The following is a 15,621-nucleotide window of genomic DNA, read 5'->3' on the forward strand; positions in this document are numbered from 1 at the left end:
AATACACACTAGTGATATGAGATTGCTCATTCGGGGAAAAAAAGGGCCCAATCCGTCGCTCGAGCAGATTTGAAAACGCAAGTGCAGGTGGGAAAGAATGATGGGAGGTCAGTGACCATAAATTCTGACGCAGTGAATCGACACTTATGTTTGATATCATCACGTGATCACAACCCCTTGATCTCCACTGGCGTCGACATTGCTCTGGAATAGTGTTTCGGACCCAGAAAGGCAACATTTCTATCTTCATCGCTGATGGTCGCACAGGCTTTCAATGAGCATGGACGATTCCTCTTCGTGGACTCAGCAAGCTATTGACAAGTTCTTCGCGGCCCGAGAATCTCCTACTCGATCAGAGTGCGATGACCATGCCCGCAAGATCTCTGGTGCCACCGCAGTCCAGCAAGTTGCCGTTCCAGGCTCGCTGAGCTACACAGTCCGCTGCAGAGATTTCCTTGACGAGGAGCATGATTTGGTTGTGTCCTTTCGACAAGCCGAGTCACCCCTAGATCATGGTGTCCTTAAGTTGGCAATATCCATCCATGGCGCACTAGTCCCAGAGCCTGTCTACCATGGCGAAATGCCTAATTCAAAACCGCCCCTTCTGGTCTATACGATGCCCTATCTGCCAGGCATCTCTTGCCTAGAGGCTCTCAGCAGCAAAACTGAGTTGAGCCTCAGAGAGGAGAGCAGACATATATGTTTTGCCAAGCATCTAGCCAGGTATTCCTTCTCCCCCTTTCTCCTTAGTTTTAGGAGTACAACCAAAAGGAATATTGATACTCCTCTCCAGGTACTTTGCTCGGTGTTGGTTAAGTCCACCGCCGGTTGACCCTGAAGCGCAAGCAGACTTCCACAAGAGAGTCTATCGCCAACTCATGAAAATCAAAACTTCAGCCCCCTCCATCCTTTCCTGCACGCAAATCATTGAACTGGAACGCAGCCTTCCAATTCTTTTCGGCCAGACATACCCGCAAGTCCTCACACACAATGACCTTTCTCAAACAAATATCTTGATAAATGAGGAGACTTTTGAGATCACGGGTGTTGTCGATTGGTCTTTAGCCGAAGTGCAACCCTTTGGCATGGAACTAGACTCCCTTCTATTAGCGACTGGCTATATGGATCTCGACGGCTGGCACAATTACACATGCCGCTTGCAAATGCTTAATGCTTTTTGGGACGAGTTCTGGATTCGCTGCCAAATTCACGACGATATACGCCAGCAAGAGCTCCGTGCCTCTGCGATGCAGGCCGCCAAAATCGGCGCAGTGTTGCACTACGCATTCCAGCGTAACGCCAATGGCTCCCCATCCGAGGAGCTGACGACTTCTAAATGGGCTTTGAAAACTCTGAGTGCTTTGCTTATGGGCTAGAACATTGCGGGTGCCCAGATGGGTAGCCGGGGCAAACCCTTGGACTTGAAATATTGATTTGTCACACATCCCGGGTCGTTATCTGTATGTTCATCGTGATCTTGAGTGTTGAAATAGAGCGAAAACATTTGATGCGTTCCTGACTGCGAATGTCAATAGTTCCATTGGGTGTACTCAATATTTCTGCATATTCCTCCAACTTGGCGTCAGTATACAAATTACCACATCTATGTAGAGATAATCACGCTCTCTGTGTCTGTGTGAAGAGGAAGAGGCCCCGACGGCCACCGATCGCTACTTTAAATGTCTCGTGATCTTCAAACGCGTACTTGAGGAGGAAGAGACAAGGATGACAGAAAGTAGCCAGAGAGAACTCACCGAGTTAGTCAAATGGTCCAGAGACATAGGCGCTAAGTGGCTTCATATGCTAGCAACTTTCCACAGGGTTCTTTGACGATCTGACCTTTCCTTGTATGCAGCTGAGAAATCACAAGGGTGTGCAGTGGTGGGATGAGCGGTGGGGGATACGGAGGAGGTCGGAAAATTTGTCGCGGATAAGATGAAGGACCTGGCAGCGTATGATGAGATCAAAGTTAAGGTCGCACACTACAAGGTCCTCATGGATAATGAGATGTCCGCAGAGGATTTTATTTCCAGTGTGTCCTCTATTCCCGGCTCTGATTGATATCTCTGCCTAGGTTCAAAAAGGTCTCGAAGATCCAGGAGCGCTGATAATAGGGGACTGGAGATGTCTTTGGTGTGTACTCAGGCCTCGTGCCAAGCAGAACATGGCAGTGGGCCACATCTACGACTTTTTTGTTCTACAACTATATATAGTACAAACTCCAAAGGCGGGCATGCATACCATGTTAATGTGCTCTGTTCTTGAGGTTCGAACTCCAGAATACTTGAATGGAGCCGGGGCTCTGGCCCAGAAACTGCTCCGAGAACAACTTTATTACCTCAGGCCAATGTTGTTTCTTGTCTTCTTTCAACTTTAATAGGAGGTTCTGCTCTTTAGTTAAATATGGCATGCCTTTGCGGGAGTTCCCATGAGGCTCTACAGAATCAGTTGACTGAGCTAAGTGATGTGCTGGCTGTGCTATACATTCAGGTGCTTCTGAGTTGGATTAGGATATGTAATGTGGCGTGCGCCTTTGAATAGCTAGGAAAGAAATTATAAGCATTCATTAATTAATATAGATGTGATCATGTGAAGTGAGAATAAAGTGATGAACCCAGATAAGAAAGTGGATATGCAGATGATGAAGATTAAATAATCTTAAAGTAGTATGGGAGATGATCAGAACCATTGAAGTAATGATCACAAGATATACATAGAAAGTCCATGAACTGACCTCATGACAAGGATAAAGAAGATAAGAAAATCCTTAACAATATTAATAGTACGGAGCAGTTCTGAAAGATTTAAGGACCAGAGAATGATAGAAACATGTCTGAAACTGTGATATCACCCTTCGCTAAGGATCTTGAGCATACAAGATGACTGTGTTTTATAATCCTTATCTCCTTACCATTACCCTGCACCTCATAGAAGTTAGTTTAGCCTTATTTGCTGCCTTATCTAGAGGGTGAAGTACAGGTACATTAAATTCTAGACAAACTCATTAGCATTCACATTACAGACAGTCCCTCACTCTTCCTGTAATCTCTAGCTAGAATAGAGCAGGTAAGCAGGATTTAAGATGAGCTTATTTTAAGGGGCTTATAGTGAATATCTCTCATCATGTTTACCCATTAAAGGACATAAGATCTGAGAGGAGAAGTAAGCTCACTGTAACTTAAAGCCTACATGTAAGACTTAGTGAATGTAATCTAGCTTGTAGCCTTATTCTAAGGTTAAAGTGAGAAGGAATTCAAAGCACAGGCATGTGACTCCTAAGGAAGATATCTTCTCTATAAGCATCAACTTTCTTCTCACCTTCCATCACACACATGTTTCTGGTTCTACTGCTCCATAAAGCAGCGATGATTTGCAACGCACCTACACAAGTAGGGTTTATATGATTACCAGTCTCCGATTCATGGGAAGTTGAATATCCAGACTCATGGGCTCCTGCATGTTTCATATGCTTGTCTCTCGGCATTGATTTCCTTTAGGGCTATGCGCCTTATTCCTGAAGGAAATTGTCTTTGTCACTCAGTACCATTGACGTTTAGTTATATTTAGCTTTCATCAGAAAGATCTTGGTCGAGACGAAGTCGCTAACACGATGTCCTCGATACGTCGACAGGATAGTCAAGTTGAAGATAGGGAAAATCCTAATATACGAGCAGAAATGTGTACGGCTCGTCATGGTACAGGCCCTTCAAGGAAGTGCAAAGCACCAACTCATCATACTTTCCTATGCATTGAGGAACAAGATAAGATTCCAATGGTCTTCACGAGCAATAGAGGAGATGGACAAACCGTACAAGTAGACCTAGTCTTAATGTCGATCACGTCTTGAGGCAATATCTTCTGCACGGGATATTGCCGTCACGAGACATGTCCGAGCACTGCAGCAATGAGATACCAATCAACTCGGCCCGGGTGAGACACGCTGCAGGTGGTTATATTGCTATCCCGAGCTCAATTGAGAAAGGAGATAGCCCACCATACTGAAGGGCTGTCATCTCATGATGCTGTCTACGTCCGCTGTGGATTAATAGCTCCATGACGAAGGCGAGCAAGACATTACATGAAAATTTCTGGTTCGAAGATCAGTGCCCTCTAAAATGTCGGTGTACTCGGTCTTGGAGTGACTACGCTATTAAACGAAAGTACAAGAATAGATGAATATAGACGTATCCATACTCTCCAGGTACTCTGAGTAGTAAAGCATAAGACGACTTGACTAAAAGGTGTCCAGGACCACCATTCCTAGCTAGTAGTCCAACAAAGTGGCCGAGAATATGACCCCAGTAACTAATAAAAAACACCCGGCTCTTTTTCTCCTTGACCTCGGGTAAATCAGTACCGAGTAAGAGAACTTTCTCTGTCAGTTATTCGGCAATTGATCCTTCTCGAGTCAAAGAACAGGCTACTTCGGGCAAAGTCCGCCGTACCGGGCTTTCTCATCTGGGGCAGATGAAACACAAGAGTCTCTTGGCAGTTGTCGGGGGACTTGGCACGGAAACAATTGCTGCATCAGTATGATTCATGACTCTATGAATGGATCATCTAGTAATGCCAAGAACCTGCTTGGTTGTTCTTGTCCGGCTGTGTCAACTGCAGTTGACCTCTCATGTAAACAATCTGTTTCTGTGCCCGGACTGTGTTCGGCTGGTGTTGCAGATACTATAGGTAGGTCAAGGACTGAGTACCTACTTGTATAGTTGTACTCCATATGGTGCTATGTGTATCCTCCACGAGAAACCAAGCTACATAAATCTCGAGTGTCACATCCCATACAGGGAGGGTCCGCGACTCCACAGCCTCTGCGCTAGAACAGTCCAGAGTATAGGCCAGTGAAACAACGTCCGACTGCCAGGAGATTATAAGGGCGCCAAGCTTATCCTGCATGATATTGGTTTTCTGCGCTTGACGGAGGGAAATCACGTTGTTGTTTGAAGCTGTCGACCAGGAAGTGCCGCTGCACCTTTTGCCCTGCATACTCCACTTCTCTTGCATGTCTTCCCTGGCTTCCGGGAGTGTGCAGCAGTGCTTCGCTGGAAAAGGTTGCATAACAGTCTCCAGTGATCGTCTTCAACCATGCACAATACGAGTCAGAATCAACATGCTCCACCAATGAGGGACGTCCGGGTGATTGAGCCTTCCAACAGGGTGGGACTAATATGCATTAACGCTGGCTATATGGGTCCCTGAATCATTAATAACAGGCAATACGGGTCCCCGACTCCCCTGACTCAGGTGGCAGTTCCCAACTGCTTCTCCGCTGGTGGACGCCATGAGTGCTTGGCGTCATGGTCCAGGGCCCTGGAAATATTGCTGTCAATGGCGGAAATGGGGTTCATCACCGCCGTTTCACTTTGATATTTGCTTTATTAAATGTAGAGAACAGGTATCGCAGTGAGACATACCAAGAATGTCATATTATCTCACTCTCGGGATATCCTGTTTCCTGACAGTATAAATTCAGCTCCTTCACCACCATTGTCCTCCTCATCGCCACACAATACTCAACACTCCAGACAAGCAAGTCCTCAGTCTCAATCAATCACAATGTATCAGCCTCTTCTTCTCCTCCCTCTTCTCCTCACCTCGGCCTTTGCCACCCCCCATGATCCCACTACCCACCAGGCCCTGGAGAAGCGCGCCTCCTTCCCCATTCCCTCCTCCAAGGGCAGCGTGACCTACTCCTCTGCCAAGTCCGTCAGCGGCACCTTTGACGGCGGCCTGAAGACCTACGGCCGCGGCGTCAAGTGCAGCGGCCAGAAGGAAGGCGGCGACAAGGACGCCGTCTTCATCCTCGAGGACGGCGCCACCCTCAAGAACGCCATTATCGGCGCCGACCAGATCGAGGGTGTCCACTGCAAGGGCTCCTGCACCATCCAGAACGTCTGGTGGACCGACGTCTGCGAGGGTATGCCCATTCCCCTCCTTTCCCAATCTTCATCACAATTCCCCGCTAACGTTGACTCCAGACGCTCTCTCCCTCAAAGGCAGCAGCAGCGGCACCCACCGCATCATCGGCGGCGGCGCCCGCAACGCCGACGACAAGGTCATCCAGCACAACTCCGGCGGCAAGGTGATCATCCAGGACTTCACCGTGCAGAACTTCGGCAAGCTGTACCGCTCCTGCGGCAACTGCAGCAAGCAGTTCAAGCGCTCCGTCGAGATCAGCGGCGTCAAGGCCTCCAGCGGCAAGGCCCTCGTCGGCATCAACTCCAACTATGGCGATACCGCCTCCATCAGTGGCTGCGCCAGCAGCGTCAAGGAGATCTGTGTTGAGTATGAGGGTACCGATAATAATGACAAGGAGCCTAGGAAGAAGGGTTCGGGTCCTAGCAATGCTTGCAAGTACAAGGAGCCTTTGGCTACGTGTTAAGCTGCTGTATTGAGCGGTGGAGGGGATGATTTAGGCATTTGTTGGTGTATATACGTAGTAATTCGCTGGAAAATATACATCTTCTAGCTTGGCTTGTACCACAGAGGGTCTCGCGTGTCTCTAAGCCTACTGTCTTGACATACTACGGTCGCATACGAGGTTCACAGCAAACAATCACTTCGATCAAGGGAGATAGATTGGAGGAACCTGATAATCACAAGCATGAATTTTGTCGTTCAAAGTGGACCTCCACTGCATGCAACCCAACCGGTAGCGGCGGATAGTCGGCTGTGGCGGATTGAAATCACCAGAATGATGCCGAAAACTGTCGCGGGTATGATGCTTCGGCAACTTAAATAGAAAGGTAGGGTTTGCTTATAAGAAGAAATGCCGTACCCTTTCAAGCAAGGACCGCTCGACTCACTGGAGAAAACAGTGGCTGGTTTGCATCTTTGGCCTGGCGATCTGACGGGTTATCATCTGCACATAGGTTATACTGATGTGTCTACGTCAGTGGAAACATGCGCAGGGCCTGCTTGGTCTTGCTCTTCCAGCGAATACCATTACGGTTGACCATCTGCCAGTGAGCGTCCTTCTACCTTGGGTTTGCAATCGACGTCCACAGACGACAGGTCGCCCTAGATCAACCGCACGCAAAGCCGAGACATGTGCCTCAGCCGTTCTCCGTTTCAATCTTCGACGCCTGGAACTGACGCACACTGGCTGCTCAATGATGTCGAGCAGCTCCCTTGCAGATGGGGTGGCGATCCGTGCTGGGAACAGGAACTCTTGCTGAGTCGGAGACTTTGTTGCAAGACTTCTCAGCTCTTATGGGGTTTCATTGTCCGATTTCTGGCCTGGGAGTATTGCGGGAAATGAGGTACCGTACCCTAAGAAGCCGAAAGAATCAGGGGACTTGAGCGATGCCACTACCCTGAATGTCGGGACCTAGTGCTGAAGAGCGACCTCTCTGCTCAAGATCGTCGGGATCAGCACCCACTGCCAGCCCTGGGACTGAAACGTTCGCGTATCACCCGGTTATTGACACCCAGGGCAGCGTGAGAGACAATGATTTCGCTGATGCGATCCAGACTGTAAAAACCAGTAAAGGTGCATTGTGCATTCCAGGGCTTCGGAGCATACGTACGTATTCCAGAAATCTATGCCACAGTAACTCTTTCCCCTAGTACCACCTGCGTGTAGCCAAAGCTTTGCGGTGTTGCGCCTTCAGCTTAGATCCCTTGACCGCTACACAACTCTCAGCATGAGGCATTAGATTAGCTTTGAACGAAGGTTATTTGTAATTCCCATACCTGAACGCCCTACCGTGAGATGTGTACTGACTCATGGAATGAGGCTGGTTACAATGCGGAGCTTTGCATCCACACGGCTGGGTCACAACGAGATACTTCGAAGATGGCTGCAGAGAGCATAAATGCTATTGACATAGAATCTGTCGTAGCTGAATAACATGTCGTAGAAGGATGAGCTGTGCGAGGGCTGAGGTCACAATTATGGTAGGCTTGCCCCTTGCCGACCCATTCTGGATACAGTCTGCCAAACCAAGTTGGGTCAGGCAGACATGGGATTCCCCTTGCTTTATCACATGTCGTAATGTCGTCTGTAAAAGCTTCTTGGTGCTTTTCTGAGGGTAGATCGGTGTTCACCGCATTCTTCAGCAACCGAAGAATGCGCCACTACCCCAGGTCTCCGACGATTACAGCGCGGGGTGCGTCTTTATGGCTTCACGGCATTTCTCATTGGAGAATGACGCCCTCCTTAACTCCCTAGGACAGGGCCAAGACATGGCTTGCATCAGGAATGACGAGAGTCTCATTCCAAGTCCATCTCGGAGGACGGCTGGCGTCAATGACATAATTATAGGAATCTTCTCCATATCAAGCAGCATCCTGATATACTTAGTTAGTGAATTAGACTGGCTGTAATAATCATATTTAAAGTATTCCAGCTCTAAGGCACTAGGGACTTTATGCTTCGACTCTAGGAGGAGGTCTATCTTATTTAGATAGTATTAACTAGACTAATTTTAATAGTGGCTATTAAACTCTGGAAGGCAAATCTAAGATATAGGCAAGTACAATATAATTGCATGGTTGTGTCGATCTCACAATGTCTTGTTGCCTCATGTCTCTATTTTCCCCTTGCTTTATGCAAGGATTCTTAAGAATTTAATCCTAGTCATGACGCTCTGGCGGGAATTCTTGTTTCTAACTACCCCAGGATTTTCAATATATAAAAGGCAATCCCTGTTCGATCGATAGGATTATATAAAGTCTCAGCCTTCATCACCATCATAATAAATCAGCACAGCAAGTTACATCCATACAGCTTATACTCTTCAAGATTCCGCCATGAAGCTGTCACTAGCCTTTGTTATTTCTCTGGTACCCGCGGCTTTGTGCTACAAAGCAAATGAAAACAGTGGCGGCAGCTGCAATAATGAGACCAAGCAGGTCTGTTGCACCGGTGTTCTCAATTGTCTCGTTCAGGCCGTTGGGGATTCGTGCAGCAACCAAGCATATTGCTGTGAAACAGATGCTCCCGAGGTAAGTGGACAGCTAGCTGCTCATCATGACAAGAATCTGACTTTATGCCAGGGTACCCTCGTCAATGTTGCGTTGTTGAACTGTGTTGAGCTGTGAAGGAATATTGCTCATGGAGCCCGCCTTTGTAAAGAGATGTAAAAGCTGGAAGAGCACGACTGCATCCACGTACAACCTCAGATAATAGGCAGCTCTGAGAAATCATTAGGATGAGGGGCTAGACACACTGGAATTCGCAAGTGTTCAATGTTGACTCTCATTAATCCACAATCAAAAATAGGCATCGAGACAGCATAGGGTGAATGGCCTATAGAACACGATTGAGAAAGCATTGGGCATTAACGTCCAAGTTAACCAGGCCAGACTATCAGAAATTCAGAATGCCTGAAAACTTCCAACAGGTAATGTGCAATTTTCACAGAGTGCCCCCGGTGAGACGTTACCCAAAGTGATGAGACCACCATTGCCTTGTCCTTGACAGACAACAACTTGCTTACTAGCACCGACCAGCATATCAGAGTATAGTCCTTCCATGCAAGACTGATCTAGAGCAATGATTTGCTTCCACGTTATAAATACATCAACCTTATAATACTACTTCAAAATACTAAGATAGAAACGCAATGGCAAACGCACCCAGCTCCAGCTGTAGTAGGGCCCCTGTCCGCAACTGCGCTCTGGCAGAAGATCCTCATATCTGGAGAACAAGATGCTTGAAATGGTGGATTGATCAGTTATGGTTAGCAGTTAGCAGATGAGTAGTAGATTAATGAAACTGTGCTCACTTTGTTTGGGCCAATGAGAAGATCTTTCGTAGGAATTCGGGAGTATTATCCAGTAACGTGCCTGACTCAATCAAGATCACCACAACGAGAGGCAACCCTTTCGAAGCTTAAACCGCCTCAATCAAATCCAGACCGAGCGGAGCATACTGACAGCTCATCTGATTGGGTTCAGGGGAGACGGAAACGTCATAGCGAGATATGCCTACCCGGATGGGATAAAATCAGATGCTGCGCCGATACCACCTGGTAGCTACTGCTAGACTTGATATTTGATCTGCATGGTCATGCGCACAGGACCAACAACTAATCTATCGTCTCATATCTCTCCTTTATCGTGTAGATACTGGCAACATGGCAAAGGCGGACAGAGTTCACTCGGTATGTAGCAGAGTCCTTAGAGTTTGCGGATTCGCCACACCCTCACCCCCCGCCAGTATGACGGATTGACAATTAACAAACGCCTGTTAGTACCTCTGTCCAAAGGAAAACACCGTGATCATCCAGCCTGAAGATGAGATCACGCATGTCGGGACGGCCAGTATGGGGACGAAGACGATGAAGCCTGCGCGGGGGGTTGTGTTGGCGGTGGGCACGACGAAGGCGCTAGGGAATGGGGGACGCCATGCGATGGACGTGAGACTGGGGGATTTGGTGATCTATACCAAGGTGAGTTTCCGACTCTGGACAAGCTGTTGGAGATGGCTGCTGATGATGGGTAGGGGAAGGGGAAGGGAGTGAAGGTTGATAATGATGAGTATTTGCTTCTTGATCGGGATGAGTGAGTTGTTCCTCTGCTGTTGTCTGATCTGGTCTGATGTGAGCAGGATTCTGGCTGTAGCAGATTGAGAATTGTACTGTTGATATTGATACGAATGTATGATTGATGTCCCTCTTCATGGGATTGCGTATAGCGGTTACCTCATTTGTCCATTAAATGATAGGTATCCAACCAATTCAATGACAGAGCATCTGCTATAAAATAGATACGGAATGCTACCTAACCAGACAACTTAATGACCCCCTCCGCCATCTCAACCAACCCCTCAGCAACAACCTCCAACCTCTCCCTCTCAAACACCTCCCAACAGCCCTCTCCCTCCAGCACACCACAATACGCCCCCCGAAACCCCGCCCTCACCGCAGCCGACACATCCCACAAATGCGCCGCCGCAAACCACTTCTCCTCCTCCCCCTCAATCCTCTCCAGCGCAGCCCGATACGCCCCCAGCGCCGGCTTCGCAACCCTCAACCCATCACAACTCAACACCCTCTCCACCGGCATCTCAACCCCCGCCCGCGTAAAATAGCCCCGGACACGCTCCACATCCCCCGTAGTCAAACACCACACCTCAAACCCCGCATTCCGCAATCTCTCAAACGCACCCACAAGCTCAGGACGCAGCTGCAAAGACGCATAACCCGTTATACACGCGTCTCGCTCCTCATCTGTAAAGACCGAGCGCGGGTTGTCCACGCCCGCCATGAAGAGGCTGCGGTAGAAGAGCGCGCGCATGACGTCTTTGTAGGGGCGGTAGGACTCGGAGATGGACAGGAAGGTGAATTCGAGCTCCGCGGCGGTCATCCATGAGTACCCGAAGTGCTTTGCGGTGATACCGTAGGTCGTGAGTTTTGGGCCGATTGCGTCGGCGATGGCGTCGGAGTAGGCGTCGAAGGAGACGCAGGTGCCGACGACGTCGAAGATGATGTGTTTGGGCATTTTGATTCTTTTGTTGTGTTGGCTTTAGGTAGTTGGGGTCCAATTCAATTGTTTCAGTATATTTGGGAGAGTGATGAGTGAGGGGTGGGTTGTTTATGTGGACTCTCGCGAATTGCGATGTGGACATGCGGAGACGAAGTGATGCATGCAGGACCGGATCACATCCGGCGGATGAGACTCGTTCTTCTGGCTTATCTTGTCGATCGAAATGTAACTACTGATCAGATTGTGTTCCGGTTCACTCGGAGGATTATCGGAGGATTATCGGAGATTATTTGATATCTCTAGGAAGTCTTATCATGGAACGCAATCTCGCAGTATCAGTTATCTTACTCATAAACACATGCAATTGAATCGAGTGACTATGACCACAAAATATTCAACCGCCTCCACCAGGTCTTCCTCTTTGGCTCGGGCTCGGGCTCCTCCTGGTACACCTGGATAAACGGCCGGATGGGAATCTCCTCCAGCGGCACGATCGCCGTCCTCCCCCACAGCTTATACCCGAAATACAACACCAGAATGATCGGAATGTTCAAATACGACGAGACAAACGTCTCTGTATCCCAGTGCCCCCGCATAAACGTGCTGTACCCCCCAGTGAACAATAAAATTGTAAACAACACGAGCGCAAACCACGTTAGGTACGGCTGCAGCGGCGCCGCCCACGGTAGCTCTCTGTGCCGGTCGATTCCCTGCTTCCGGCACCCGTACTGGAACCGCAGGTAGACGATGCAGATACACATCCAGTTCACCAGAGTTGAAATGGAGACAATGTCCTGCAGCCACGTAAAAACCGTGCTGGCCGAGTCCGACAGCGTCATGTAGCCAAGCGACATAAAGACGCCGATCAGGGCGATGGCCACATACGGCGCCCCGAACCGGTTGACCCTAGTAAAGAATTTGGGCGCGTGTCCGTGCATGGCCAGCCCGAAGAGGATGCGAGAGCCTCCGAGCATGTTAGAATTCCCCGCCGACCAGGCGGAGGTCAGAACCGCAGCGTTGATAATAGATGGGACGGCCTGGATGCCTGCGCGCCGGGCGGCAATGACAAAAGGCGACTGGGACGCATTGCCGGTAGAGTGGAGCAGGTGGGGTTCATTAGAGGGGACCACCATGCCGACCATGAAGATGGACAGAATATAAAACAGAAACACACGCGCGAAGATCCGTCGCGCCGCTTTGGGGATCGCCTGCCGCGGACTGCGGGTCTCCGCCGCCGCGACGGTGATGTTCTCCATCCCAGAGTACGCGTACAGCGCGTTATTGAGCGTCGTCCAGAACCCCAGGAACTGGCCCCAGGAGCCCGGGACGCCCAGGTACTGCACGAACGGGCCGGGATTCCGCCAGTATCTGAATCCGATGCTCTGCCCGTCCGGCCCGCCTCCACAGGTGATCACCAGCGCCATGATATTGATGCCGATGACGAGCATGATCTTGATCATCGAGAACCCAAACTCGAGCTCCCCGTACACGCGCACAAACACCAGGGCGGTCGCCAGCATCAGGACCCCAAACACCGTGATCCAGATTGCATTGTTGACCGTCACCCAGAACTCGACGATGACGGCCGCCGCGGACAGCTCGGCGGGGATCGAGACCAGGTACGAATAGACCTGGTTCCAGCCGTTGGCAAAGCCGAGCGCTGGGTCAACGAAGAGCATGGCGTAGCGGACCACGCCTCCATTCAGCGGGACCAGGGCTCCCATCTCACCGACGGCAAAGACAACGGTTGAGCCGGCCACGCCGATGATGGTGTACCCTAGCAGGGCTCCAAGAGGCCCCGAGCGCGCGATGGCACGCCCAGAGCCGAGGAAGAGGCCGGTGCCAATGGTCCCGGCCAGCGCAATCATCTGGATGTGTCGCTGGTGGAGGCCTTGTTTGACCAGGCGGAGCTCGCCGAGATGGTCCGTGGCGGAGTCGACATTGTCAGGGAGCTGTTTCTCGGTGTCATGGAGGGTGTCTTTTTCAGGATCCGGCATTATTCTTGGTATCTCTGTTTCAGGTGGCATGTTTCAATTTGAAAGTAGGTTGGGGACCTTGGAGTGAAGGTGATCCCGTGGCCAGTTGGCGATATTTAACCAATGTCTTATCTCTCTGCTCAAGCTCATCCGGTGATGGTTTAGCTTTGAGATTAGAGTGTGATAGATAGCTTGACATGGTCTTCCAATGAAGACGATGCATTTGCAATTCCTATCTCAAGGTTTCGACTTCCCCTCTTTTCGTGTAGCCACCGCAACCTAAAGCCCTTGCTTCTGGGGATAGTTACACCACGACCAACCGGATCTGGACCGGATGATGCAGGGTCACATGATGATAAACCGGACTTGACCGGAGAATTGCAGATCGCACAGTAAAGATAAGAAAAGATAAAGGATGATCAGCGGAGAAAAGAGAGGAGAAGTGGGGGAGGTGAAACTGTGGTCCGTGGATCATCGGGGCTTGACCGGAGTATCTCAGCAGATAGGTAGACAACTCCTGGTCAGACCACAACGTCGCCAGAATAAGTATATATGAGACCTCTACAGTGGTCAAAGTTGACCATAGTGATAAGAACATAGAAAACAAGCAATGGCCACCCTCCCCTCAAACCCCATTGCCTGCTTCTGGCAGAACAACCCCCACGAACTACACAACCATCGCTCCACCGAAGATCTCCCGACGCACAGCGACGTCGTGATCATCGGCGCTGGGTATGCGGGCGTGAGCACCGCCTGGCATTTACTACACAACCACGACAACATCAAGTCAATTACGATCCTAGAGGCAAGAGGTGTCTGTTCTGGTGCCACCGGTCGCAATGGAGGCCATCTGCGCCCGGATCTGTACGGACATATCCCCACGTATATTGACCGCGCTGGACCCGAAGCAGCGGCGGAAATTGCCGAGTTTGAGATTGCGCATGTCCAAGCGATTAAGAAACTGGTGGAGAGCGAGCAGATCGACTGCGATTTTACACTCACCAGGACGATCGATGTCTGGTGTAATGAGCAAGCGGCGCAGGCGTCGAGGAAGGTGTACGAGCGGATGAAGGAGTATGGGTTTGCGTACATGGACGATGTTGACTTTCACACAGGAAAGAATGTAGAAGGGGTACGTCTGAATCTCCAATCATGCGAACAATATCATACTAACGCGATCAGATCTGCGGCGTCAAAGGCGCCGTGGCCTGTGCCTCCTACACTGCGGCCACCATCTGGCCCTACAAGTTCATCACGCACCTTCTCACCAAGCTCCTGGCGTCAGGAAAGGTCAATCTGCAAACCCACACCCCAGCAACAGCAGTTACACCATCTGCAGCCGGCGACAGCAACAGTAAATTCACAATCGACACCCCCCGCGGCACCCTCCACGCCGACAAAGTCATCCACACCTCCAACGCCTACGTCTCCTCGCTCCTCCCTCAGTACAAACACAACATCATCCCCTGCAAAGGCATCTGCTGCCGCATCGCCGTCCCAGAAGGAAAACCTGCCCCGCTGCTCACAAACTCCTACATCGAGCGCACCAAGGACAGCGTCCTGTCATATCTCATCCCCCGCGCAGACGGGAGCATCATCGTTGGCGGCGCGTCGGGGCTCTTCAAACCCCATCGCGAACAGTGGTATAACAACACCGACGACAGCGTGCTCATCGACGCGGCGAAGGACTTCTACGACGGGTACATGCAGCGGACGTTCCGCGGGTGGGAGGAGTCCGGGGCGAGGGTGGACCAGATCTGGACTGGGGTCATGGGTTACTCATATGACTCGAACCCGCATGTTGGGGCTGTGCCGGAGAACGAGGGGCAGTTCATCCTAGCGGGGTTGAATGGGCATGGGATGCCAGTTGTTTGGCTGGCGGCGGAGGGATTGGCGAGGATGGTGGGCGAGAGGGTTGAGTTTGAGGAGACGGGGATGCCGAGGTTGTTCAAGACGACGAGGGAGCGGATTGAGAGGGCGAAGGAGGGAAAAGAAGAGGATGGGGATATTCTTGGGACGGGGTCATTTCCTGCTACCAAGCAGTAGTCTAGATGGTTAGCCAGTTGCCAGTGTGGTGCATCATAAATATAGTTCCTATTTAGATTAGCGTTAGTCACTATCAATGGATCCTTACGACCTTACCCCGTGTTTATACCACTTCCGTTATCAGTCCCAAACTTAAGCTTCGCCACCGGGAGATAAGCCC

General features: G+C 50.2%; 6 protein-coding genes across 6 annotated transcripts; 4 read left to right on the forward strand and 2 right to left on the reverse strand.

Moving 5' to 3' along the window:
- Positions 1 to 280: 280 nt before the first annotated feature.
- On the forward strand, positions 281 to 1,376 carry Aspvir_002967 (phosphotransferase family protein; the record flags this gene model as incomplete). The annotated part of the gene is made up of 2 exons (XM_043274556.1): positions 281 to 723; positions 794 to 1,376. The coding sequence occupies 2 exons, from the start codon at positions 281 to 283 to the stop codon at positions 1,374 to 1,376; spliced, it is 1,026 nt and encodes a 341-aa protein (XP_043130491.1).
- A 4,186-nt stretch (positions 1,377 to 5,562) lies between these two features.
- Positions 5,563 to 6,388, forward strand: Aspvir_002968 (pectate lyase; the record flags this gene model as incomplete). Its single annotated transcript, XM_043274557.1, has 2 exons — positions 5,563 to 5,923; positions 5,985 to 6,388. 2 exons carry the CDS (start codon positions 5,563 to 5,565, stop codon positions 6,386 to 6,388), a joined length of 765 nt encoding a protein of 254 aa, XP_043130492.1.
- A 3,889-nt stretch (positions 6,389 to 10,277) lies between these two features.
- On the forward strand, positions 10,278 to 10,583 carry Aspvir_002969 (putative chaperonin (GroES/Cpn10); the record flags this gene model as incomplete). Its single annotated transcript, XM_043274558.1, has 3 exons — positions 10,278 to 10,403; positions 10,457 to 10,515; positions 10,562 to 10,583. The coding sequence occupies 3 exons, from the start codon at positions 10,278 to 10,280 to the stop codon at positions 10,581 to 10,583; spliced, it is 207 nt and encodes a 68-aa protein (XP_043130493.1).
- A 151-nt stretch (positions 10,584 to 10,734) lies between these two features.
- Positions 10,735 to 11,454, reverse strand: Aspvir_002970 (putative 2-haloalkanoic acid dehalogenase; the record flags this gene model as incomplete). The annotated part of the gene is made up of 1 exon (XM_043274559.1): positions 10,735 to 11,454. One exon carries the CDS (start codon positions 11,452 to 11,454, stop codon positions 10,735 to 10,737), a length of 720 nt encoding a protein of 239 aa, XP_043130494.1.
- Positions 11,455 to 11,816: 362 nt separating this feature from the next.
- On the reverse strand, positions 11,817 to 13,436 carry Aspvir_002971 (aromatic amino acid and leucine permease; the record flags this gene model as incomplete). Its single annotated transcript, XM_043274560.1, has 1 exon — positions 11,817 to 13,436. One exon carries the CDS (start codon positions 13,434 to 13,436, stop codon positions 11,817 to 11,819), a length of 1,620 nt encoding a protein of 539 aa, XP_043130495.1.
- Positions 13,437 to 14,025: 589 nt separating this feature from the next.
- Positions 14,026 to 15,461, forward strand: Aspvir_002972 (NAD(P)/FAD-dependent oxidoreductase; the record flags this gene model as incomplete). Its single annotated transcript, XM_043274561.1, has 2 exons — positions 14,026 to 14,547; positions 14,598 to 15,461. 2 exons carry the CDS (start codon positions 14,026 to 14,028, stop codon positions 15,459 to 15,461), a joined length of 1,386 nt encoding a protein of 461 aa, XP_043130496.1.
- Between the last annotated feature and the right edge of the window lie 160 nt (positions 15,462 to 15,621).

This window comes from Aspergillus viridinutans (assembly GCF_018404265.1).
Source record: "Aspergillus viridinutans IFM 47045 DNA, scaffold_13, whole genome shotgun sequence".
Taxonomy (NCBI): Eukaryota; Fungi; Ascomycota; class Eurotiomycetes; order Eurotiales; family Aspergillaceae; genus Aspergillus; species Aspergillus viridinutans.